At 39.6% G+C, this 24108-nt stretch overlaps 6 protein-coding genes and 1 pseudogene across 10 annotated transcripts; 2 read left to right on the top strand and 5 right to left on the bottom strand.

Moving 5' to 3' along the window:
- Positions 1 to 157: 157 nt before the first annotated feature.
- On the bottom strand, positions 158 to 3005 carry LOC126798753 (protein FLX-like 2). 4 transcript variants are annotated; one of them, XM_050525802.1, is made up of 5 exons: positions 2880 to 3005; positions 2116 to 2680; positions 1872 to 1999; positions 1634 to 1671; positions 158 to 842 (listed from the first exon to the last, which is right to left on the bottom strand). In XM_050525802.1, the coding sequence occupies exons 2-5, from the start codon at positions 2667 to 2669 to the stop codon at positions 414 to 416; spliced, it is 1149 nt and encodes a 382-aa protein (XP_050381759.1). In that variant the 5' UTR covers positions 2670 to 2680; positions 2880 to 3005; the 3' UTR covers positions 158 to 413. The 4 variants fall into 4 exon arrangements, with proteins under 4 accessions (XP_050381759.1, XP_050381758.1, XP_050381756.1 ...); XM_050525801.1 differs by having other exon boundaries at positions 1634 to 1731; XM_050525799.1 differs by having other exon boundaries at positions 1634 to 1731; positions 1854 to 1999.
- Positions 3006 to 4271: 1266 nt separating this feature from the next.
- Positions 4272 to 7044, bottom strand: LOC126799566 (uncharacterized). Of its 2 annotated transcripts, XM_050526795.1 has the most exons (7): positions 6857 to 7044; positions 5889 to 6216; positions 5579 to 5795; positions 5352 to 5457; positions 4920 to 5273; positions 4728 to 4826; positions 4272 to 4630 (listed from the first exon to the last, which is right to left on the bottom strand). In XM_050526795.1, the coding sequence occupies exons 1-7, from the start codon at positions 6927 to 6929 to the stop codon at positions 4374 to 4376; spliced, it is 1434 nt and encodes a 477-aa protein (XP_050382752.1). In that variant the 5' UTR covers positions 6930 to 7044; the 3' UTR covers positions 4272 to 4373. The 2 variants fall into 2 exon arrangements, with proteins under 2 accessions (XP_050382752.1, XP_050382751.1); XM_050526794.1 differs by having other exon boundaries at positions 4920 to 5457.
- A 434-nt stretch (positions 7045 to 7478) lies between these two features.
- On the top strand, positions 7479 to 8984 carry LOC126797502 (protein translation factor SUI1 homolog 2). Its single transcript, XM_050524127.1, has 5 exons — positions 7479 to 7566; positions 7817 to 7902; positions 8257 to 8462; positions 8552 to 8605; positions 8741 to 8984. The coding sequence occupies exons 2-5, from the start codon at positions 7866 to 7868 to the stop codon at positions 8783 to 8785; spliced, it is 342 nt and encodes a 113-aa protein (XP_050380084.1). The 5' UTR covers positions 7479 to 7566; positions 7817 to 7865; the 3' UTR covers positions 8786 to 8984.
- A 122-nt stretch (positions 8985 to 9106) lies between these two features.
- Positions 9107 to 10409, bottom strand: LOC126797501 (uncharacterized). Its single transcript, XM_050524126.1, has 2 exons — positions 10071 to 10409; positions 9107 to 9995 (listed from the first exon to the last, which is right to left on the bottom strand). Exons 1-2 carry the CDS (start codon positions 10385 to 10387, stop codon positions 9146 to 9148), a joined length of 1167 nt encoding a protein of 388 aa, XP_050380083.1. The 5' UTR covers positions 10388 to 10409; the 3' UTR covers positions 9107 to 9145.
- A 2985-nt stretch (positions 10410 to 13394) lies between these two features.
- Positions 13395 to 17463, bottom strand: LOC126798607 (uncharacterized). Its single transcript, XM_050525617.1, has 6 exons — positions 17328 to 17463; positions 16421 to 16828; positions 15954 to 16099; positions 15375 to 15651; positions 14463 to 14735; positions 13395 to 14044 (listed from the first exon to the last, which is right to left on the bottom strand). The coding sequence occupies exons 2-6, from the start codon at positions 16727 to 16729 to the stop codon at positions 13835 to 13837; spliced, it is 1215 nt and encodes a 404-aa protein (XP_050381574.1). The 5' UTR covers positions 16730 to 16828; positions 17328 to 17463; the 3' UTR covers positions 13395 to 13834.
- A 1479-nt stretch (positions 17464 to 18942) lies between these two features.
- Positions 18943 to 19508, bottom strand: LOC126798425 (stress-induced protein KIN2-like). Its single transcript, XM_050525386.1, has 3 exons — positions 19421 to 19508; positions 19257 to 19325; positions 18943 to 19079 (listed from the first exon to the last, which is right to left on the bottom strand). The coding sequence occupies exons 1-3, from the start codon at positions 19475 to 19477 to the stop codon at positions 19005 to 19007; spliced, it is 201 nt and encodes a 66-aa protein (XP_050381343.1). The 5' UTR covers positions 19478 to 19508; the 3' UTR covers positions 18943 to 19004.
- Positions 19509 to 21960: 2452 nt separating this feature from the next.
- Positions 21961 to 24108, top strand: LOC126798424 (xanthohumol 4-O-methyltransferase-like; annotated as a pseudogene).

The raw sequence follows: 24108 nt of genomic DNA on the forward strand, positions 1-24108 counted from the left end.
CTAAAAACTAGCGTGACGAAACCGGTTTATGGTTATAACCAATTTTTCTATTTTCTTACATCAAGTACGAGATTATCCTAAGTAATCATACGTCAAGTGTCATAAGAGAAATTTATCCTATGTTCTGCTTTGTTTAAAAACGGAAAAACGTTCTTCCAATATCATTTCCAAATGAGAAATCAAGTAAAATTGCGTAAATTCACAGTGCCCTCTTCACAATGAGTTTTTGACATGATTCTACTACAACTCCGGGACCAAAAATATATTTGAAGGATGAAAACCAATGGACCGATACATTTGTTATTTCAGGTAGGGGAAGCCAGAAGATCTGAGATTCAGAGAAAAATTTCAGAAAGTTTGGATATCGTTACTACTAAACTACTTGTGACTGGCAGAAGGGCAGTGTCTATGCTTCATCTACGTGCTGGGTTTGTACCTCCTCGGGCAGTAGGCGGAGTGGCCGAACCATAGGGCATATTGTTTGTAGGCACATGTCCCTGGGGACCAGAAGCACCTCTGGCCTGTGCTGCGTGTGCGTCGTAGTTAAGACCACGAGTTGGATCATAACCGGCTACTCTTTGCACCTCATAACCTGGTCTATGCGCATCATAGACGGGTCCTCTTTGTGGATCATAGCCAGGTCTTTGTGCATCATAGCCGACATGTCCTCCAGAGGCATCATAACCAACATGCCCTCTTGGTGCATCATAACCAGTTCTTCCCAGAGGTCCAGCCTGAGTTCCAGCAAATGGAGAGGTTCCGGCAGGGGCAGCAGCTGCCCCAGCGGTGTTCACAGGCCCACTGCCAGCAGAAGCACCAGCAGCAGGAAAAGGGACACGTCCCTGTTATAGGAAATAACAAGTGACAGCGCATCAGTTTCAAGACATCTGGGAGCAGCAATAGTTTAAGTTTCAATCAAAACAGAAGCAAGGCTGCACAACAGATTCTTGAGATTTTATCAGCAGCCATGATCAATGAGGTCTAATAGGCCGACTTCTTAATCACTTTTCAGAGTCATTAATTGGTACTAATCTGAAGGACGTCTTTGGCAAACTGGGACTACCAAATTAGCAGTTGCCTTTGAAACAGTGATGGATATACATAACTGAAAGTTTATAATGGTTCCTTAACCACATGAAGCTGTTTTACTGTTCCATTAATAAGGATAAGGTACAGTAATATATAATGCAAAGGTATTGCGTACACAACCTTTTCCCACATACAATTTTAAGTCCGATTTTACTGTCCAGCAAAAAATTCTTGGGAGAAAAATGCCGCAAGAAAAAAAAACAGCATTGATGAGAACCTTTACCATCTTATAAAGGTATGATTCATATAATAAAATATGAAAATTTAACCATTTTCAGAAATGCTTCAATCAAGATCATGGAAGACTAACACAGTGGATAATCCATTTTGATACGTATTGATGAGTCTTATGTCTGAGGTCATGGGTGAAAAATCTATATATGTCATCAAAAATTATGCAACAACCAACAGGCCAATTGCAGCTCAAACAATAGGGGCGGACTAAACAAACCAGCAAAGTACCATCAAAACAACTTCAAATTGTAACAAGGAAAGCAATGAACAAAATCTGAAAAAAAGAATTAAGATATGGATGATAACATACCTGCACAACACCATAGCTATCTTCATAAGCATTTTGTCCTGCAGCAAGGCCAGAAGCATCACTTTCATTAGTTCCAGGATTCCCATAAAAAGACCCACCTGCATTTCATTGCCACAAAGAAGGTATCCACAATGTATTAAGAGATCAGGATAAACACCAAACTAAGAGATACAAACTATCCCACCCCACAGCAACAAAAATTAGAAGACAAGAAGTTTACCAGTTCTTCTATCAGCACCTGAATTATTCAATAACTCTGCTCGTAGCTTTTCTACCTCCTTAGCCATAGTAACATAGTTCTTCTCCATAACCTGAAGTGATTCAAGGTGGTCATTGTACAATTTCTTCTCATAGTCAAAAGTAGCCCTGCATAATCCACCAGAAACTCAACATTATTATGCATTTCAAACCTTAAAATCCAACGACAACTCCACAAGAGATACAAACACATTATCCTTGAATTCCAAGGAGCAGCCACAAACCTGCAATGCTGATACTCCTGCCTGAGGCCATCCAGTTGCTGAACCAAAACCGGAACCTGCTGCACCTCCACATGCGCCCTCTGAAGCTCCTGACCCAACTGCTGCACTTTCACAATACTCTCCTGCCTCGCCCCAACCAAGTTATTCGCCTCGGCGCGCGCCTGCTGCAGCTCCCCCTTAACAGCCTCTGCCGCTTTCAGCTCAGCCTCCATTTTGGCAATCTTATCCACCAGGCTCCTCATCTGCTGGTCCCTCTCGGACTTCATAGCCCCGGCCTGAGCATGCAGTATCTGCAGCTCATGCTGAGCCCCAGCCAGCTCCTGCCTCAGGCTGCCGTGCGTCGAAGCGAGTCTCTGATTCTCAGTGGCCAGCCTCTGCATCTCCACATGCTGTGAAGCCAGCTTCTGCTCCAAGACTTGTGGAGGAGGCAACATGTCAAATGGTGAGTATGCACCTGGAGGTGGGCGGGTGCCCGGCCCACCAGGCCCATAAGGGTCGGGTCCGGGATGAGGACGCCGGAGATGGCCCGGCGGGATTCGACCTTTACTTCCCATCTCTAATCACCCTAAATCAAAACACGTAATGAGAATCACAATTGCGTTAAAGGCTGTAAATTTATGAAAGTCGATTGGTTTCTGCAATTGGGTTGCTTTTGATTTTTAATTTCAATAGCGAATTAGTTTGGATTTTTGTATCAACCCTAAAACTGTTGTGAGGAATTTTGGGAAAGAAAGGTAACAGAGTAGAAAGTTAGAAGACTTTACTCTATGAAGGTTCGCTGCGGATGAATGTGAAGCAGCTCTGGTTCTCTGTGGCTGTGCTCTGCGCGCCCTATGTGAAGTGTCAAGTGTGAAGAGTAGAGAGAGATCAATGTTCTAATTCAATAGACTCATAGACGGGTTCAAGATGACCGTATTTCTCAAAGCCCGCCCTACCCTTCTAGTAGGACTCATCATCCGGCCTAAGGCCCCGGCCCGCCGTAAAGCCCGCCCGACCTTAAAGGGCCAAGTCCGGCCCGGCATGTCCTGATGCAAGGGCTGGCCGTAAGTCTTTTTTAATTAGGGCAGGTAAGTGTTTTACGAATAGAGTCCGGCCCTATTGAGCCTTTTAGGGCCAAGTCCGGTCCGGCCTTAAAAGCCTTACTCGACTCTATAATTTTTAATTTATTTTTAAATTTTATTATTATTTATTACAAACATGATGTTGATAGTATTTTAGGACAGTGCAAATATTAGGTTATTGGCCATTTAGGTAATGTTAATGAACACATCTCAATTAATATATGAGGCCCATATTAACCAACATTGTCGTAGTGGACTTTGTCAAAACCCTATCCCCTAGGTATCCACCCCAACACTACATCCAGCATTCAGTACTCCACCCGCTACTTCATTCATTATTCCATTCTTCTTTATTTTTTTCATAAAATATATACTTTTGAAAAACTATTGATTTATAATTAAACAAAAGTGCAGCCCGACCCTAATTTTTAAGGTTGGCTCAGCTCGGCTCTTGTAGAATGAATCTCTAGGACGGGCTAAAACTTGCATTTTAAAGCCTTGGTCCAGACCTAAATTTTGTTGACTAAGTCAAATCTCGACCCGGCCCAACCCTAAGTCTTAAAATTTAGGATAGGGTTAGCCTGAGCCTAGCCCATGATGAGGCCTATCTTGTAGTCTGGGACACACCAACCTAAACCAAGGCCCATGCCCTGTGTACAAAGGGAAAATGCCTAATAAATATAATTTTAAAAAAAATATCTTGACATGAACTTGCAATACAGTAGTTAGGATGGTACATTTCGTATAATGATATATTCTCTCTTTTTTTAAGTGATATTGTTCTCAAGTGTGAGATGGTGATGAGTTACGAAAAACTAAATGTAGTAGCCGAATATGTATGAGTTTAACAACACAACATTTCCAACTATGTGTCGGAGGTGTTCAGTGTCGAAGATTTTGACAGCTCGGTAAATTTCAACATTATAAGCATTTCAACATCATAAGAGGCATTAACAATTGATTCATTTGAGAGATTTCTCTACATTTGAAAAAAAGAAAAAAAAACTTACTTTATTTCTCAAAAACTATTGCATAGTCATTTAAATGCATTCAATTTGTTACAAGAACTTCATTTCTTCCCTGGCAAGGCTGGCATTACTAATTATTTGTCATGTTGAACAAACTCATAAACTCTATAGTTCTGAAGTCTACAGCCTATCAAGTTTATCCAAATCCAATGCAGCATTGTTACTGTCCTCAGCCTCTTAAATTAGGAACACTACTCAATGCTGTTTGTAGCTTCTCATCCTCAAAGGACAGGTCGACCAGATTTCCTTGCAGATAATTGTCGTAAGCTGGCAAATCGAAATGGCCATGCCCACACATTGCGGTGAGAATAACTTTAGCTTCTCCAGTCTCTTTACACTTCAGAGCCTCCCTAATGGTGGCAGCTATGGCATGGGTTGGCTCTGGCGCCGGAATCAATCCTTCGGACCTAGCAAATTGTATAGCACCTGGAATACGCAATACACACAGGTTATAATCACAGTTAGACAATTGGCTTTCTTGCTAAAATGTATATGAGGCACGTATATAGTAATTTTGAGTCACCTCTGAAGCACTCAGTCTGGGGAATTGATAGTGCTTCCAAGAAACCGAGTTCATAGACATGTGAAATCAGTGGAGCCATACCATGATACCGCAATCCTCCTGCCATAACATAAACAGTCCTATGTTGAGTATGAAGAAGTAGATTTTTTTTAAAATACTACAGCTCTCAAGCAAGCTAGAAAAGTTCATTACCGGCATGAATTGGGTCAGGAATGAAGTCATGCCCAAGTGTATGCATCTTCATTAGTGGAGTCATCCCCGCTGTGTCACCATAATCGTATCTGTATACACCTTTAGTTAAAGAAGGACAAGCAGTAGGCTCAACTGCTCTTATTACAGGGCTCATGTTTCCATTGAGCTTCTCTCTAATGAATGGGAAACTGAGCCCTGCAAAGTTGGATCCACCACCAGTGCACCCGATAATCAAGTCTGGGGTCTCACCTATTGCTTCCATTTGTTTCAGGCACTCTTCACCAATTACAGTTTGGTGGAGCAAAACATGATTGAGAACACTTCCCAGACAGTATTTAGTGTCGGCATTCATAGCTGCAACCTCCACAGCTTCAGAAATAGCTATTCCTAAACTTCCTGGGGTTGATGGATCCATCAAAAGGATTTTTCTACCTGATTCAGTTATGTTTGATGGAGATGGGTGTACCTTTGCCCCCCAAGTTTGCATCATCAATTTACGATATGGTTTCTGATCATACGAAGCACGCACTTGCCATACCTAATATTGTAGAGATACTGTAAGACAACTAACATATACTTTTACAATAAGCAACTGGAGGTAGTTTTTCATATTTGAGTGTAAATATATACAAGCAATCACCAAGTGAAAGGCTTCTCACCTCACAATCGAGACCGAATAAGCTGGATGCAAAAGCCAAAGAACATCCCCATTGTCCAGCTCCTGTTTCTGTCACAACCTTCTTGATGCCTTGCTTTGCATTATAATACACTTGTGGAACTGCACTGTTGGGCTTGTGTGATCCCGCAGGGCTACCACCTTCATACTTGTAATAAATTCTAGCCGGCGTGTCAAGAAGCTTCTCCAACCTCTTGGCCCTATATTCAATGCAAGAGTAAGATGTTTCCTATAGCCTCATGGGAGGAGATGGTTACAGAATAAACAATATAATGTCTGCTACCAGAACAAACCTAATGAGAGGGGTTGGACGCCAAAGCTTGTATATCTCACGAACTTCTTCGGGGATATCTATATATCTCTCTTCACTTGCCTCCTGTTCAATTAACTCATCAGGAAATAAAGGGGACAGATCTTCAGGTTTGACAGGTTCAAAAGTCTTGGGATGCAATGGAGGAGGAGGTTTGATAGGCAGATCTGCAATCAGGTTGTACCACTGACGAGGGATTTCGATTGGTACTGGATTAGCATTGAGAGCTGCTCTTGCTCTACAGCCATTCGAAAGCTTCAAAGTATTTGGCTTTCTACCAAGTGTAATAAATCCAAGCCATTTCTTCTCAACTGAGGCACATAAGTAAAACAGAACATAAGAAAGCAATACTAAACCTCAAGCATACACTTTTTTATCTTCATTTTGCACAATTAGGTTCTGGTACATTTTATACTCAAAACTGAGAGAGTAAATGATCAATAGGATATTAAAATCTTTTCGTAGGATAAACATACCCAGGCACTAGTTATTAACTGAATTGGGATCACAGTGAGTAACTGAGTACGTATTAGATGATTGATGCAGAACATGTTCAAAATTGCTTAAATCTCCTTAAAGAAAAATCAAGCCCAATATAGATCGTTCAATATATATGGCTTTAATTTCTTCCTGCAAGAACTCAATGCATCATAGTAACAAAGTCTCACAATACCATTTGCTCAGTTCACCAGAGCATTTAGAACATAGAGCTCAATTGCATATATGAATGACTGAGTGCAAAGGATATCACAGCTCATAGCATCACATTCAACTACAGCAAAATTATTACCGGGTCACTAAAAGTTTCTATCTTCAGTTCAGAACCCCAAACGGTCATCTCAGGTAACCAATACTCAATTAGCAAGTTTATCATCCAAGTAACCTAAAAACCCAGAACCAAACAAGAAGAATCAAAGAACGTACAAGAAGTTCAGTGCAGAAAGAAGTTACCTTTTGAGCTTGATCCTGGTGAAGGCTGAGTATGAAATGAACTTGCAGAGAATTTAACACAGTGGGTAGCCATTGCTCACTTGAAGGTTCAAGCAATCAAGCTTGCTAGCCTGAACTGAAAAATGAAAAAAGAAGACGTCTAACTCTGACTCATGAATTTTCAATGATACACAGAGCTCAGAAAACACTTGTCTGATGATCCCAGTTTTTCCATGTCTTGGAGTTTGCATAGTGGTGTGCATAAACTATATAGTAATGCCAAATTGCCAATGGCCTGGAGGTCAGTGTAGTACATTAGTCTTAACTCTTAACTCCTAATTATGACGGTTGACTCTTGACAACACAAGCAACAAGAAAATGCGGCAGCTGGGCCAGGCCCAAGCCCAATAAATGCACACACTACCCAATTAAATGGCCCATACGTCATCGTAGTCCCCTCCACACAATCCTCCTTCTTCTGGAACGCTCCAACCCCACCTCTTCCCACCCTCGCGCGCGTACTATTAACACTAACTCCCGCGCGTGGGGGAGTACACCGTGAAGCTTTGCGCCACCGACCTAATCCCAAGTCCGCACCTTTATATAAATCATCATAAATTTTCCAGCCCAAAATTCCCAGAAGGTTTCTATTTGAAGAGAGAGAAGAGCAGGAAAACCACCGCCACCGTCACCGTCCGGCCGATCTCCGAAGCCCGAAATCATCTGATCAGGTTAATCTCAGCCTGCGGTTTTGATTCCGACAATTTCTAGGGATTTTTTGCTCTCCGATTTGGGGGTTTCTTGATTCGAATCACAGTTTTTAGGGTTTCGATTCTAGATTCGTGAAATTTAAGATCTTGATTGTGGAATTGTTTATGTTTATATTTGTTTTCGATGAATTAGAATCTTGAATATTGAGATGAGGTTTTGATGTTGAAATTGAGCAAGATGATTTAGGTTTTGTGATGTTTGATGATGCAGATCTGAGAAGAGGGATTTGTCCGGGCCTGTTAGTTCATTACCAAGTTTCATGTCTGATCTCGACGTCCAGATTCCTTCCGCCTTTGGTATGCTTTACTTGTCTTTCTAATGTTATCGATTTTCGGGGTTTTATTTGATGTTTTATAGCTAAATTGGAGCAGACACTTGTGATTGCTGTGATGCATGTGATTAAATGCATTGGATGCGTTAATTTGCTTTGATTTATTTGGTGAATAATTGTTTGTTGCTACGTTTTATACAATGGTTTGGTTGTTATACTTGCTAATCGCACATGAAAACAGTTGGTACGGATTGCTGTGTGCTTTGTGTGTTATATTCATTTTTAATTGCATGTAGTTTGATGATTCTAATTTGCCATTACATGTACTTTCTTCCTTCTAATGAGTGTTCTGACTGAAATACTGATTTTTTGGATCCAGATCCGTTTGCTGAGGCAAATGCTGAGGACTCGGGTGCTGGAACAAAAGAATACGTGCACATTCGCATACAGCAACGGAATGGTAGGAAAAGCCTGACAACAGTGCAGGGACTGAAGAAGGAATTTAGCTACAACAAGATTCTCAAGGACCTTAAGAAGGAATTTTGCTGCAATGGTACTGTTGTCCAGGACCCAGAACAGGGACAGGTACATGTTGAACTGTTTAGTATTGTGAAACTTAATTTCATTGTCTATATTTACACTCTTCAAGTGTCATGTGTGATTGCTCTTTGCAGGTGATTCAACTTCAAGGCGATCAGCGAAAGAACGTGTCTGCCTTCCTAGTTCAGGTAATTACCCACCTCCCTAATGCTCTAGCCGAGCTGGACAGCTGGATGTTATGCTTTCGGACTGCAATATTGTGGAAACTGCTTGATTTTCCAAATCCAGCTGGACCTGTTGGCTAATCTGTTTTCCTTCTGCAGGCTGGCATTGTGAAGAAGGATAACATCAAAATTCACGGTTTCTGAGCTGCAGAAACTCAAGTCTGCATAGTCTGCCCCTTTCATGAACATGTTATTTGGATCCTATATTGTCCAAGTTTGTTATCCTAGTTTTCTGTTTAAATTGTACTTTTAAGGCTACTGTGTGATGCACTATGAACCTGATCTATGAATGTATGACAATTTCTGTTTATCTTAATCATATTGTGAGTTTGTGTTCCCTAAATTTCTGTCGAAGTTTTTCTAAACCTTCTCTAAACCGAAAAATAAGAGCAATCTCTCTTTTAGCCATGTTAGTAAGTCACCTATGCGGCTATGCTATATGAAATTGTGTTTGATATGGAGGAATGAGTCAGATTTGTACCCAGAATGACCATTCAGAATATCTTATTCCCATTTACATTGGATGTTATTAGTGTGCCTAAAATCACGTCTCAGTACCAAGCTTCCGTCCATTCTTCTGAATTTGAAACTCTCCACCAAAACGTAACAGCCGAACTTTCTCCACCCGTCTGTGATCTCGTCCACCTTCTGAACCCTTGTGTCTTTCTCGTTCCCAGTAACCCACCCTCCTGCCTCTAGAACCCATTTCATGTTCTGAATAATAGCTGAACTCAAACCGACGGTGACAAGTTTTCGGCTATTTGGATTATAAGCCTTGAACCAGGAGAACCCAGTACGACCATTCCTATCGTCCTTGACAGCTTCCACGGCCGATACCAGAGCCACCTCCCTTTGCACATTTACATCCACATTCACAACGTTGCCTTGGTTGCTAGTATTCCCACAAGAGTATATCTCTTCCCACCACTGCTCGAGAGATATCCTGTAGAATTTCGACTTCTTCATCTGGCGTCTAATGGTTGCTGTCTCTCTCACAAACACAAAGGGACTGTACCATTTCCCCACAACATTAGAAGCCGAACGTTTCTTAAAGATGGGGAAGCTGAAGTCAGGGAAGCTTGATCGGAGGGAAGCATCAAGACCTGAGGCATCACTTAACTGCCATCGGTACAAACTTGAGCTGCGGATTTCCCATCCTTTTTTTCTTAGAAATTTCGGAGGAACACCATCAGGAGCTACAGACTCTGCGAAGAAACCACCTCCTTGGTGACGATGAATCTTTACTTGTTGGTATATGTTTCTGAGATTCAAAAGTGCTGGTTTCTTGTCCCTCAAGAAGTCTCTGAAGCAACAGTTCATTATGTCCCTCTCTTTTGAACATCTGCATGCTTTCCTGCAGAGACATGTACTACTAAAAAATGAGCATGAAAAAAGTTTATGATCATATACAACTATAATACGAGCATACCCTTTGTGTCTTCCATTTGCTTTGATAACATAGTAGCAATTAGAAGTTAGAGGCTGATCAAGAACCGGAATGAACCAAACTTTGGTTGTGGTTGCTTCTTGGTAATCAGATGCATAAACAACGGTGAGTATCTTGTCCTGTGGAAATGGCAGTTGCTTAATCTGTTCACTCTTGAAGATACCCCAACAACATGAGTCTTGTGCTTCTGCTTCTTCATCTGTAATTACTAAATGACCGGAATAAGGAGCATCTGGTGGCCGGATAGAAAGGGTGTTTGGAAATTTCCGGTACATGGAGAGAGGTTTGGTCACATACATCTTTCTAGTTCTTACTGTTTTGGTGCTGGTGTGGTCTGCAATTATTGTGAGGGAGGAAGGAGGGTGTAATCATATTATTTTTCTTATGAATTAAGAAAAGAAGTTGGTGTTTGATGAGGCAATTTCGATAATGCAAAATAAAGCAAAACTAAAGTGAAATAAAGAAGCTTTATCTTCCACTTCTTGTGCCATATTTTACATGCAACTCTCCACTTTAGACTATCGTCTTCTAAAAAGGGCGCACATATATTTTGAAGTTGGAAGATAGCTTTCACTTCTTACAGGAACCTGTGAATCTGTAAGTAGTAGTAGCAGTGGCAGTGGCAGTGGATAATGCAGACCAAAAACATTTAATCTTGTCATAAAGTCGTGATTTCTGTCAAAATTTTGTATACTCCTAACCATATAGTATAGGCTAGCTGGATAGGAACCTTCATCCTCCACAATACTAGACGATAGAAATCAAATAATGAATAATCTAACAGAATTGGGATGATGAATGGAAGAGCGAGTCCGGGAAGAACTCGATGTTTTATCGGTGAAAATATATATAGGATATATGAACTCTTTGGGAAATCAATTCCTATCTGAGATCAACTTAGGAGGAACAAATGTTGATGTAGAGCATATGTCGGAGGAGATTGAGGAGTTGATCGATCGCAACAAGGTAAAATCAAGTTTGTGGCAAATATGGCGATCAGTGGCAGAACTGTAATTAAAGTTACAGTTTTGTGAGTTGCAGATTTGGCATTTGTGAGTGTCAGGAATTAAACTCGTCATGGGGGCATCGCCATGACGTGTGGACTTTTTCGGGCTTTCGAGTTCGTTTAAGGCCTCAAAACAACAGTTTATATATTTCTAGAATTTATGTTTTTTAGTTTGTTTTGGATTTATTTTGTTTTATTCCTTAGGCTTTTAGGACTTGATTGTTATTTTTCCTAGGGTTTGTTTTAACATTATTTAAACATACTTAAACGGACATATTTTATTATTATTCAATTAAATAAGAAGAGTTTTTTCTTATTTTCTAGTGGATTCCAACACTTATCTTTAGGGTTCTTCGCTTGAGATCTCTATATTATCATTCGGGTTTATCTAGTGTAAACCATCCATACTTCCACTGCGTCAACTGTGGTAGAAGTAGACCATAGTTATATTTACATTCCTTCTCGCACCTCAATCAGATTCATCAGCTATGGCTGACCTAAATATTTTGTGTCATGCTAGCAGTTCCGAGGAAGAAACCTCCAGGTTAGCAATATCAGACCACTCGAGACGTTCAAAGGATTCATCAGCAGGAGCAAGAAGACCATCATTGATTTCAATGAACAGAAATATTGATGATCTCCCTAATGAAACAATGATTGAGATCCTTTGTCGACTTCCTTCACATAATTCTGTTTCTCAATGCAAGTGTGTGTCCAAACGTTGGTGCACTCTCATCTCGGATCCTTCGTTTATTGGTCACTTTCTACGGATCCAAAGTGATAGGAGAACCCCTATAGTTCATTCTCTGGTGGACAGCTATGGGGATGAACTCTTTACTACAAAGGTGTTTGAAAGACTAAGGAGTTTCTTGAGCTTGAAACAAAGATCAACAATTGAGGCCACATGCAATGACTTAGTTCTGTGCTCGGAAGAGAAAGATGGTCGCCTTGATTTCTTTATATGTAATCCACGCACCATGCAAGTTGTTAATCTTCTTCCCACCCCTGGTAGTTGCCACCCGAGATTAGCCGTAGGGTTCATCTGCGAACCCTACTACGAAGATCACAAAGCTCAGCATAAAGACTTGAACTCGAAGCTAGCTAATACGAATGCCGAGTACAGGTGCAAGGTTGTGAGACTTTTCAGGTCTTATTATTATGATAATGAAGACATGTCTCAAGATTGTGTCAAAATCCAGATTCAGGTCTTCTCTGGTGACACCGGTGAATGGACACAGTCGGCTGCATCATGTCCACGTGGCTTTCCGGCGGGCGCAATTTGGTATTTGAATTTTTCTGCCTTTGTCAGCAATGGAATCCTATATTGGTCAACTAGGACTCGGTTAATAGGGTTGGATATGTTCAGGACCAACAACATCATTAGTACTAGTAGTGAGAATATGATCGATCATTACCAATTTCATGTGATTGATTTCGACCAGTCGCTAATCGTAGACATTAACCGGTTTCTAACAGATCATCGTTTCGTTGTTATCTACAGAGGCTGTGTGAGCCTACATTTGATTGACAATGATCACATTGAGCCTAAGGTGTTTGTTTTCGAGTTGAAAGAACAAGTACTCCATCAAATGGTGGTTGATAGAACTCGAATATTGGGTTTGAGAGACATTAAGCTTTATTTGCTGGACAATTACATCCTTCCGGAGAATGAAATTTACGACGGTTTCGACGGGTTTATAGCTTTCGACTGGGATGATTTGGATGTAGCTTATCTACGCGTAGATGATGACATTGTCAAGTACAATGTTGGTACAGGACGCTGGTCAGAGATGGGTGTGAAGCCTCTTTCTGGTATAATTTACCAATATGTGCTTCCATGGTGGCCTACACCAGTTCCTACACTTCCACAGCATGACCCCGGCAAGCAAGCTTAGTTTGGTGGTTATTTGTTTGTAAATTGTACAAGGATCTAGCTTACCTAGTAAGTTGCGCATAATTCAACTTTGTTAAGTACTATCATACTTGCAGTTTCTTCCATTTAAATCTTGTTTTAAAGGTTGCTCACTAAATATTTGCTCCTTCAGTCTATCAAACGATCCTTCAGTTGCTGCATAAAGAACTGAAAATTCACTGGAATCATCCACTTAGAAAGTACAAACCCAGTTAGCTCTAACCTGTTTTCTGCATCTGATTTTAAGCTTCTAGCAATCACTTTAGTGCCCTCTTAACCCATCCAACCGTGTTCAGTCAGAAAAATTTGATTTAAACACCTCCTGCACATACCTAGTTGATGTAAAGAGTGATAGTGTATCAGGAGAGGAGCGATTAGACTCCAGAAATAGTCAAAAGATATGAAAACGGCTAATAAGGAAAACCTTTTGGCATGATACTTATTAATTCTCTTGTTTTCTTACAGGATTTCAAAACTTCACAACATATCATTGAATTGTAGCCATATTCATTATTGGGGAACATACCCAGTGGTGGCAGCAACATTTTCAACTTGAGCAGCTCATGCTTCTAGCTCCAGGAAATTCTTTATTACTCCCATCATTTCACCGCCAGGAAAACGTCCAAGACATCCCCTTGCTGCCGCTATCTCATTGAACTCACAAACTGAATCGCCACTGAAAGCTCGAGTCTGTCCAGTGGGATCGTGTTCCATCTCCGCATGCATTGTTGGATATTCACCCTCTTTTACGGTTGGAAGAGGAAATGAATCAAGTGAACAACCCAAAATCGTTTCCACGCCTACAGCACCCACAAAATCATTTAATGATCATATTGTGAATGGAACTGGCTCAAAGCTGTGGTCCCCGTATTCAACTGGGGTCGAGTGGTCTCCTGTAACACATAGAAAGTACTGAAATTTTCCAGTTGATTCAGTCTCCCAAAGGAGCCTGGCCAGCTGCCCTATAGCTCGATCAACAGCTTCTAATCCTTTGACTTTGAAAATGGTTGCCTTATCATGGCCTGCATCATCTATCGCCTGCAAAACAAACAAAAAGAGATTTCTTTACCACTTATCAAATCCCAAAACAATCTCTCTCAGTATGAATCACCGTATATTAAAGTGATGACATAAATAAAGTTTACTGGCAAGCAATTGCTATGTCACCATCAACTTCTTTCATTTCAGGAAACTAGATTAACAAAGATGTGTATGCTTCAGTGAGGACATATATATATATCCTTATCAAGAACCAACAACTACGGAACCAAGTGCAGCATCAAACGTTAAATTTTACTAGCAAGCAATTGCTATGTCACCATCAACTTCTTTCATTTCAGGAAACTAGATTAACAAAGATGTGTATGCTTCAGTGAGAACATATATGAAGAGTTTTACAATTGCACAGTAACGACTGATGAGGCAGAAAATTAAAGCGTCTAAGCTTAAATATGACCTTTATGTGGAGGAACCCAAAATCATAGCCATCTGATCGGCCTGGTTTGTGTTCATCTTCCCCTGGTACAAACACATTGGGGCAAGACTGCAGAGGAGCTGAGAGTGCCTTGGCTATTGCAGTTGCTTTGGAAGTAAGAAGTGTTATGTAGTCTCCAGTTGCTCCAGGAGCTTCCAGGATATCAATGCCAAGAGATAAGCCCAATCCAGCAATGATTTTTGTTGGAGCTACCATGCAAGGCCATAATCCATGTATCTTTGCAAATGGAAGCACCTAAAATATGTAGTATTTTAGAAAAATAAGACTTATAAAAATTACATACATATCAAAAGGGTTGTGCTATTAATCCATATCAAAAATATGAACACTAAATGTAAATCATCACAAGAGGGTTGAGATCTTGTAAGGCCAAAATTGCTCATATGCCTAAGGATATCCTTGAATGGGAGATATCTTAGGCTTTTAAATATTCCTATTGAACTTGACATTCTTATAATTATGTATAGCACTTTCAGGAGCATTTCCAAATAGACAAGTTGTGGGAAGTTCAAGCATTGCCTACCAAGCTTCCAACAAAAAATTATAACCACTGATCTCCACCAGTTGTTCAGCTCAGAACATTATTTATGGGCACATAATGAAGAAGATCATAGCTAAACAACCAGAATCCAGAACTTATATATCATGAGAGTAGACACTTCAGGATTATGATGTATGATAATACTCAGAGTAGGCCAAGTACAGAAACATAAGATGTTCCAGAGGAGGAGTGTTCCTACACATGGTGGCGGTTTGACCCACTAAATAATAGCATGAAAAGCTGTTATATGCAAGGACTTTGATGATTGCATTGCTGAGTAATGAGTTCAACAAGATGCAATACAAATGACAAGTATGTTTGAGATAACTGACCTCAATCCGGATACCACAACCACGTAAAAGGACAACATTAGCTATATTCTTCCCTTCAGATGCCCGCTTTGCATTCAGTGGATGCGCAATGAGAATCTTTGATATTTCTTTTGATAATTCATTAACTACTTTAGCTGTATGCCGTGCCACATCACTACCATCTAGAGCTTCAGCTTGCAAAATTAAACGGTTGTCCTTCAGCGGGTCTGTTCCTGATATGTTTCCACTTAAACTTGGTCCTTTTACAACCACTCCACATCTATGTTCTGTTGCATACCTGCAGCAAATGAGCATTTCAAATAGTTCAGTATTTGAAAGTACTTGCAAGTGATGGACAGATAGCGTGCTCTTAAGAACTGAAAACAGTCAGAACTTTATAACGCTAGAGGTTCCCAGGTTAGTCACCTTGAAAGCTGATCAATATTTCACAATTTCTTTTTGAAATAAATTGAACAAACTTTTGATAATTTTCAACTTTCTGCATACAGGAGGTAGGGTTGATCAACCACTCAGATACAATACATGCATATCAAATAAGAAGCCTGTTACATCAGTTACAATAAACATTTGCACTTGCACCTGACTCTGACTTCATATTCGGGAAAAGACGGCAACTTCAATCCATCTAGTGCTGCACACAGTATGGGTCCTTCTTTTTCAAAATGTCTGTCAGCCCTCCTACTGATGACTATTCCAGATTTTTCATCCAAAGTTGCAAAATTTGACTGTAGAATAATAGTTTGCAATCATTATTTTTTGGAAAACCCCTGGAATGCAGATTGAACATAATGTGAAGGATAGCGTTGATAGCAAGATACATTGTTCTGAACTGACTGCCCTATTTTAATAAGTTGATGCAGGACCACATCCATTAGACCTCATGGCTTCTGTGCCTTATGTATAATGAATGGACTTAATGATGAACTGTATCTTTATGGAAAATTGGCAATGCAACAATTTAAACCGCTCGTCCAGGATCATGTTGCAACCAATATATAAGATGCTACCATTTTATGAAGAAATGAGATGAACAAATAGAGACTCGCCTTAAATGCAATGTCACCAGGTGACATTGCCAATCCTGCTCCCATGGACTCAAAAGCACCACGGCCCCTGTAGTATACCCTAGGGTTGTAACCCATCAGAGAAAGGTGAGCTGTGTCACTTCCACAACCCAGACCAACTTCAACAGGGTCCATTAGACCATTAACTCCAGCAGATGCTATGGCATCCAAATTTGACACTTTGGCCGCCTGAAGAGGAGTCTTAAATCCCAACTTTGGAATTGACACATCCCCCACACCATCAATCAACACAAATGCCACTCTTCTTTTTGGCTGCTGGAGATCCCCCATGTATCTGGGCTATCACGAAAATGAATCTTATGTGTTTGTAGGTCTCCTGCTCTCGTTGCAATACAACCTCAAAATAGAGTCACTACAGCATCCCAAAACCTGCAATCAAATAAAAGAAGAAGAAGCGCTATTATCATTTCAGCCATCTTTACACTTACGACAAAATCAGCAGAAATATTGTTAAATTGATTGAATGAGAAATTTTATATATCAGAGTAATGGTTCAAAAAAACAACTTCTATGATGCTACCAATTGCTACATTCAAAATTAAAATAGAAATTCATCAAGTCTTGCACCCTCACATAGTAACAGTCAAAAGTGATTTCCCCAGTTCCTACTTGTAAAGACAAGAACACTAGAACAGAAACCCAAGTAATTATAAAACAAGTATAATCAAACAGCTATGATTAACACCATTTCCAACCAAAAAAGCTCCAATCTTTTAACCAAAACTGATAATAAAACAATGACCCTGAATCCCTGATGAAGGAATCTCGAATACTAAACAATACATTTGTGCATGCAAATCAAACTAAGAGTTACTGAGATGACATAACATTCTTGATGTAAGAGTAAATAAGTAACGAAATGTTCTACCTCAAAACAGCTTCAGTTGGCAATTCTTTTGGACCCAGAAACAAAGAGAGTCGCTTTTGGAACTGAGTCTGTGGTTTCAGAACATGCTGATCGATAACAGAGAGATTGGCTACCTCTATATGTCTGCATAAAAGTTTCAAACTTGAAAGTAGAGGATTGATTAAAGCAACATCAAGCAAATTAAAGTCTTTTTATATAAGTATTTAGTTTTTGTTTTATTATATTTTAAGGTGGATCGGCCCAAAATGCGAAGCCCACGCGCAGTGGTTCTGCCTAGCCCACTAAGCCCCAGTTCATCACTTGGAAAGAAAACAAGGCTAAAACAGACTACAGAACTCTACTCCGGCGTTTTTCGCCGGCACTCTGTCAACTCGGCCGGACAGATGTGAACCCTTTAGCTATAACATGAAGATGCTGAAGCCTGCTGTCTGAAAAGAGCTTCCCAATTATTCATCTTTCTCATCAACTGTGCATTAGGCCGTACGTAAGTAGATGATCATATACAGTCTAAAATAATTCCCACTAGATTAACGCCAAAACAAAATTCCCACTTGGACATGCGTTTTACTAATTGATCTGCTACACGATATCGATTAAGAATCTAGGTCTGAATGTTATATGATTCTTTCTTATTTTACACTACTTATTTATCCTATGTACTAACTCATGGTCTAAGAAGGGGTTTCTTATTTTCTTTTTCTTTTTTTGAAAGGGATTTGGAACCCAATTTAGCTGAGAGGCACATCCCACGCCCGGTTTCATTTATTAAGACATAATATAAATTTTACAACGGGGAGACATCATAGAACCTAAATCTCGTGCTACATCAACAGAACGTGATAAATCCTCGTAGAAAACATTCTGAATGATAACATGAGTTTCTCATATCCAAACAGTATCAATATGAGATATGCAAGCAAGATGCGCTAACCTATCAGTTACACCGTTTGCTTCACGGTAGATATGTCTAACTCTGATAGACTGAAATGCAATAAATAACTTTTACAATCATCAAACAACCCGACTTACCTCCGAATAATCTTTTGTCTCCCTATTCAGAGCAGCAATTAAAATGGCCGAATCACTCTCAACGTCAATATCCGACCATCCTTGGCGAATCCCAAAATATAAGCCAGCTCTACACACTTCCACTTCCATATTTAGAACGAGTGTGCATGCCTAATTGGTTTCTTAATTGATTGATTTAGTGGTCTTGATCCTGGTGATCATCAGCTAGTAAAAAGAAATATATAGAAGGATTCTGAAGGTAGGTAATCCATCATTCCATGCATGTTGACAAACAACTTTCAATCTATATCTTTGTTTGTTTGACAGATATATAATTTGCAATCGTTGTGGAAAGTATCATTTGTCAACCGTTAGGAAAGTAATCAAATTAAAGTATCGATCATCCGACAACAATCCAATTAAACTCAATGCTACCGGTGAGATATCAAACATCCATCAATTCTGAATATAAATTAACTCATTGATATTATTGGCTATTCATGCTCTCTGAGTAGCAATTTATAACACACAAGCGGGGAAACTTTTCTTCTTGCAAAGTTGCAATTCAGAAGAAAGGTACAAACTCAAGAACAAAAATCAATGTGGAAATTAGAAATGTAAGAAACAAAACAAAAAGGCATGATGATCGAGATTCTTCATCGATCAGCTTCATTTGTTGCCTCCCATTGCATTCCTGACTGAATCAGCAGCTCCTTGTGCCTTTTGCTGCATTTGCTGACCAGCCTGTAACACAATAATTCAATAAATTAGCGATATTAAAAGTTACTTATAGTTTGGGACTGATACGAATACTTTATATAATGATAAGTAGTTCTGGAGTGAGAATAACAAACTGAGTATGAATATGTAGAACTTGATAGCTGAATATATGAATAAATAAAATGGTTCGATTCACCATACATTTTGAACTGATTCCTTGGCAGATTGGGCAGCATTGCTTGCAGAGTCCATCAAGTTGCTGGCCTTCTCCTACATCAAACAATAATATGGTCGAAACAACAAAGCTTAATCACCATGCCAGCACCAGTTTAACCATGAAGTTTGATTATAATATAGATCCTCACCTGAGCCTGGCCCTTGGTCTGGCCAGCTTGGTAGCTTGCATTTTGGGAGTTGTCCATTCTGATCTGTTTGTCTTTCTCTTACACAAACAACAAGAGGATAGTTTTAGGAGGCTGATTGAAACTCAAATTTTCTTTGATGAATTGTTGATATCAGAGAGGAGTATTTATAGATATAGCTTGTTAAATCAGATTGATGCCATTGCTTGACAAGTGTTTATAGCTACGTTTATGGTTATTGATCGATGGATATATAAGTTTCAGGCTGAAGACAAGGACCACGTACTACTTTCGAATGAGTTTTGTTTCCGGAATTCAACGTCAACGTGGCCGGAGATCTTTGTATACGGCAGCGGGATCGGTACGTGGTATAATTTTCCTTGATTTGGGACAAACGTTCCTTCAATCCTATCATTTATGGAGAACTCGGAAGTGAATTTCACTAAATCTTCTAAAAAAAAAAAATTTCGACCAGTAAAGTGAGAAACGATATTGAAGGTACAACCGAAATACAATATGCTGTATAGTACTTAATTTTTTGTTAGATAGAATAATTTACGGCTGGCATATATATTCATTATTTACGTACGTGTATATATATATATATATAGAGTTTCTCGGCTGCGTACGTCCGCACCGTACGGATTCGACCACCAGCGACGCGCAACGACGGTGCCGACCAGCACAACTGCACTCCCTTCCTCTTAGCGCTCATGTATGTGCCGGTCGGAGCTGCAGCGCCGACGTGGCCAGCCGGGATCTCGAAATTTTAAATTTCTGGACACCGTGTAGAGATTTCGAGATTCCGGCTGGCACAAATAGGAGCGTCGTGAGGAGGGGAGTGCAGTTGTGCTGGTCGCCGCCGTCGTTACGCCTCGTCGGTGGCCGGAATCGCCGAATCCGCACCGTACGGACGGTGCAGACGTCCGCATCTGAGAATTTATATATATATTTGGTACATGTTTGACGTATAATCTTATAAATTTTATTGAAAATAAGTAAATCCAACGAAAGCGATATATCGTTTTACCCCTCGACTGATACGATCCCGATAAGCGATATTTAGACCATTACTTATATGTAAGCATGATAATGATTACCATTTTTTTATAAATTATAATGGTAGCGATTCTAATAAAATCCATTCTAGTAAAAGTTTAGCATGTGTAAGTCAGCGAAGTAAACCGTTACGTTTCACTTATTTGTTAACACCCGCTTTTTTCTAGTGTAACTAATAAATTAAGTACTTACCTCAATCAAACTAAAGAGAACAATAATATGGGTGGCAGATTTTAATATTACTAACTTTATAAAATCAATCAACCGCCACTACTACAATATAGGGCAATTGCAACACTATAACCACATATCATGTGTTGCCATTAGAGATGTTACAATCCTTACAAAAAATGTCACATATCTCAACAAATGTGGCTTATACCCTATATAATAGTATAAAAAGCCACATTTTTTTAGATGAAAAATGTTTTGGTATCACAATATGGTGCCAGATTTCGCACCATAATCATATGTGGCATCCCACATCAACTTGTCACTTTAGAAATTAAAATAATTATAAAATATTTTTTTAGATGAAACGACAATCAGATTTTTGTTAATCAAACAATCAGATCTTTTTTAGCAATTAAAATAAATATATTTTTTACATGATTTTTTTATTTTTTTCATCACGATAATGCTTTCAAAATGTAGTAAATAAATTCATTTTTTAATGAAAATATGCTTGATATATACATATATGTATATATGTACGTGTGCATGTGCAAAAAAATATTCCGAGAAAAATATAGACATGTGTGCGTGAAAAATATTTTAAAATAAAACTATTTTGTCATAAATAATTTTGTTAGAGATTTTTCAGATTTATTTAATTTAATTAATAATTTGATAGAGAATAAATGTTAATTGTAGTAATTAATGATAGCCCTTAATATAATTCATAAATATAAATAAAATTGAAAAGTCATGTATATATTAAATTTGAAAAAGACCTTGACATATAGGGCGTCAGAAAGATGTAAATTTTCTTTTATTACCATCATTATATGAAACAAATGTATTTATAGTAAATATATTTTTTATAATAATTTAGATTCGTTGGATTAACAAGGATATGATGGTCTTTTCGTTTAAAATGAAATTTTAGAATTATTTTAATTACTCACATAGCTAGATGACGTGGCATGCCACGTAAGATTATTACGCTAAATTTGGCACCATATTGTGGCGCCCTAGCAGTGCTATTTTTAAGATATGTGGCATTTCTTTATTGAAACACTTCTAATGACAACACATTATATGTGGTCATAGTGTTGAAATTGCCCCATATTGTTGTAGTGCGCATTGTCCTCTTCACGTGACTTTATGGATTTCATCTGATTATGTCATTCTTTGATTATTACTAAATTTAGTTTTTTAGGTGATAGTAATATATGGGGGCGCGGCTTAGCTCAGGGCACCATTCCTCTCTTTATATAAATGTTAGAACGTATACTTGTTTCCACAGAGATCGAAAACTTAAAATTGAAGCAGATGTGTGGAAGTACATGTTCGGCTTTGCTGACTCCATGGCTTTGAAATCTGCCGTGGAGCTCAGCATGCCAGATATCATACACTCTCATGGTCGTGCATTGCCCTTGTCGGATATAGCCTCGTCCTTCGACTCTTCTTCACCCGGTCTTGACATCACATGCCTCTCGCGCATCATGCGGTTGCTGGTCCGCCGGAAAATCTTCACTGCACATCATGATGGTGAAGATTCCGGGGAAACTCTACATATTGACTCCCTTAGCTCGTTGAGATGACTCTTGCGTGACTCAGAGCTCACGCTAGCTCCGATGCTCCTCATGGAGAATGATGCTACTCTAATGGCTCCATGGCACTGTTTCAGCCAGTGTGTCTGTTGTAGATGAGAGATCTCACATCTAAAAAGTGACAAATAAAATAGAGATTATAAATGAGTGGATAATACCCAATTGTATCGAGACCTTTAGTGATTAAAATCCAACACCTGTAAGGTGGCTAAGTTGGGACGGTATCGGCACAATTGGTCCACGGGCAACGCTTGTTGTTGTTTAACATGGTATCAGAGCATGTCTTTCTCCAATCGCGCCTCCAATCTGTCATGGCCCCGAGTTAGGTGATATTTTGTCATGGGCCCGAGTTGGGTTCCATTATCATGTCATATGAGGGTTTCCAATTGGATTGTCACCAAGTGTCGTTGGTTACTTGACCTTAGTTTATTTCGTCCCAGTATGTGGGATGTTAATCTGTCATGTGCAGACCTAAAAATTAGATTGCACGTGAGGCGACGTGTTTGAGATGAGAGATTTCACGTCTAAAAAGTGACAAATAAAATAGAAATTATAAGTGGGTGAATAATACCCAACTGTACCGAGGTCTTTTATGATTAAAACACAACACTTGTGAGATGGCTAAGTTGGGACAATATCGGCACAGTTGGTCTACGAGCCATGTTTGTTGTTGTTTAACATGGTATCATAACGGGTCCCTCTCTAGTCGCGACTTCAATCTGTTGTGGGCTCGATTTGAGTGTCAATTTGTCATGGGTCTGAGTTGAGTTTCATTTATCATGTCATAAGAAGGTTTCTGATTAGATTGTTACCAAGTGTCGTTGATTACTTGACCTTAGTTTATTTCGTCTCACTATGTAGGATGTTAATTTGTCACATGCAGACTTAAAAATTAGGTTGCACGTGAAGAGAAATGTTGGAGAGAAGAGATCACACGTCTAAGAAGTGACAAATAAAATAGAGATTATAAGTAGGTGGATAATATCCAATTGTACCGAGACCTTTTGTGATTAAAATCCAACACATGTAAGGTGACTAAGTTGAGACAATATCGGCACAATTGGTCCACGAGCCACGTTTGTCGTTGTTTAACAGTGTCAAGCAAGGTGGCTCATAAGTGCATGATCGCAATATATGACAATTCTTCCATGAAAACCCCGAGTTCAACCGATTGTTCAACGACGACATGACATGGCGTGTACTGCTAAGATTACGATGAAAGCGATATTGTCCGGACATAAGGGTGGGTTTGATGATGCTGCAACACTGGTGGATGTTGGTGGTGGGACTGGAAGCGCGGTGGCAGAGATTGTGAATGCGCATCCCAGCGTTAAGGGCATCAACTTTGACCTACCACATGTAGTTGCAACAGCGCCGGTGTACCATAGGGTGTCGCATGTTGGAGGTGACATGTTTGATGAGGGTAGTATTCCAACCGCTGATGCAATTTTTTATGAAGGTAATTCAAACGCATCACTACGAAAATGGTTCTTGAACAAGTATCTGTTTAATTATCGAACTAACACAATGCTACTCGATCTTGGACGAAATTTTCAGTGTCATGCACAACTGGAGTGACAACGATTGCGTCAAGATATTGAAGAACTGTCGGAAGGCAATACCTGAGAGAACTGGCAAGGTGATTATTGCGGACGTCATTCTGGAGCCAAATGGTGATGGCATATTTGACGACACAGGCTTGGTGTTTGATCTTCTAATGATTGCACACACCTCAGGTGGAAAGGAGAGGACTGAGAGTGAATGGAAGAGGATCTTGGAACAAGCTGACTTTCCTCGCTACAAAAACATCAAAATTCCTTCTTTATACCGTCCATTATTGAGGCATACCCTGTGTGA

The sequence above is a fragment of the Argentina anserina genome, chromosome 6 (assembly GCF_933775445.1).
Source record: "Argentina anserina chromosome 6, drPotAnse1.1, whole genome shotgun sequence".
NCBI lineage: Eukaryota > Viridiplantae > Streptophyta > Magnoliopsida > Rosales > Rosaceae > Argentina > Argentina anserina.

Excerpts from the sequence above, each read along its gene's own strand:
- LOC126798753 (XM_050525799.1), bottom strand. The coding sequence starts at position 2,669 with ATGGGAAGTAAAGGTCGAATCCCGCCGGGCCATCTCCGGCGTCCTCAT. Across the intron at positions 2,000-2,115 it reads CAGGAGTATCAGCATTGCAG|GGCTACTTTTGACTATGAGA; the intron begins GTTTGTGGCTGC and ends TGGATTATGCAG. Across the intron at positions 1,732-1,853 it reads AGGTGCTGATAGAAGAACTG|GTGGGTCTTTTTATGGGAAT; the intron begins GTAAACTTCTTG and ends AATGAAATGCAG.
- LOC126799566 (XM_050526794.1), bottom strand. The coding sequence starts at position 6,929 with ATGGCTACCCACTGTGTTAAATTCTCTGCAAGTTCATTTCATACTCAG. Across the intron at positions 5,796-5,888 it reads CGTCCAACCCCTCTCATTAG|GGCCAAGAGGTTGGAGAAGC; the intron begins GTTTGTTCTGGT and ends CATTGAATATAG. Across the intron at positions 5,458-5,578 it reads TATTCGGTCTCGATTGTGAG|GTATGGCAAGTGCGTGCTTC; the intron begins GTGAGAAGCCTT and ends CTACAATATTAG.
- LOC126797502 (XM_050524127.1), top strand. The coding sequence starts at position 7,866 with ATGTCTGATCTCGACGTCCAGATTCCTTCCGCCTTTG. Across the intron at positions 8,463-8,551 it reads AGGACCCAGAACAGGGACAG|GTGATTCAACTTCAAGGCGA; the intron begins GTACATGTTGAA and ends TGCTCTTTGCAG. Across the intron at positions 8,606-8,740 it reads TGTCTGCCTTCCTAGTTCAG|GCTGGCATTGTGAAGAAGGA; the intron begins GTAATTACCCAC and ends TTCCTTCTGCAG.
- LOC126797501 (XM_050524126.1), bottom strand. The coding sequence starts at position 10,387 with ATGTATGTGACCAAACCTCTCTCCATGTACCGGAAATTTCCAAACACC. Across the intron at positions 9,996-10,070 it reads GCAAATGGAAGACACAAAGG|GAAAGCATGCAGATGTTCAA; the intron begins GTATGCTCGTAT and ends ATGTCTCTGCAG.
- LOC126798607 (XM_050525617.1), bottom strand. The coding sequence starts at position 16,729 with ATGGGGGATCTCCAGCAGCCAAAAAGAAGAGTGGCATTTGTGTTGATT. Across the intron at positions 16,100-16,420 it reads CTGGTGACATTGCATTTAAG|TCAAATTTTGCAACTTTGGA; the intron begins GCGAGTCTCTAT and ends ATTATTCTACAG. Across the intron at positions 14,045-14,462 it reads TTGGGTTCCTCCACATAAAG|GCGATAGATGATGCAGGCCA; the intron begins GTCATATTTAAG and ends TTTGTTTTGCAG.
- LOC126798425 (XM_050525386.1), bottom strand. The coding sequence starts at position 19,477 with ATGGACAACTCCCAAAATGCAAGCTACCAAGCTGGCCAGACCAAGGGC. Across the intron at positions 19,326-19,420 it reads AGACCAAGGGCCAGGCTCAG|GAGAAGGCCAGCAACTTGAT; the intron begins GTGAGGATCTAT and ends TGTTTGATGTAG. Across the intron at positions 19,080-19,256 it reads CCAAGGAATCAGTTCAAAAT|GCTGGTCAGCAAATGCAGCA; the intron begins GTATGGTGAATC and ends ATTGTGTTACAG.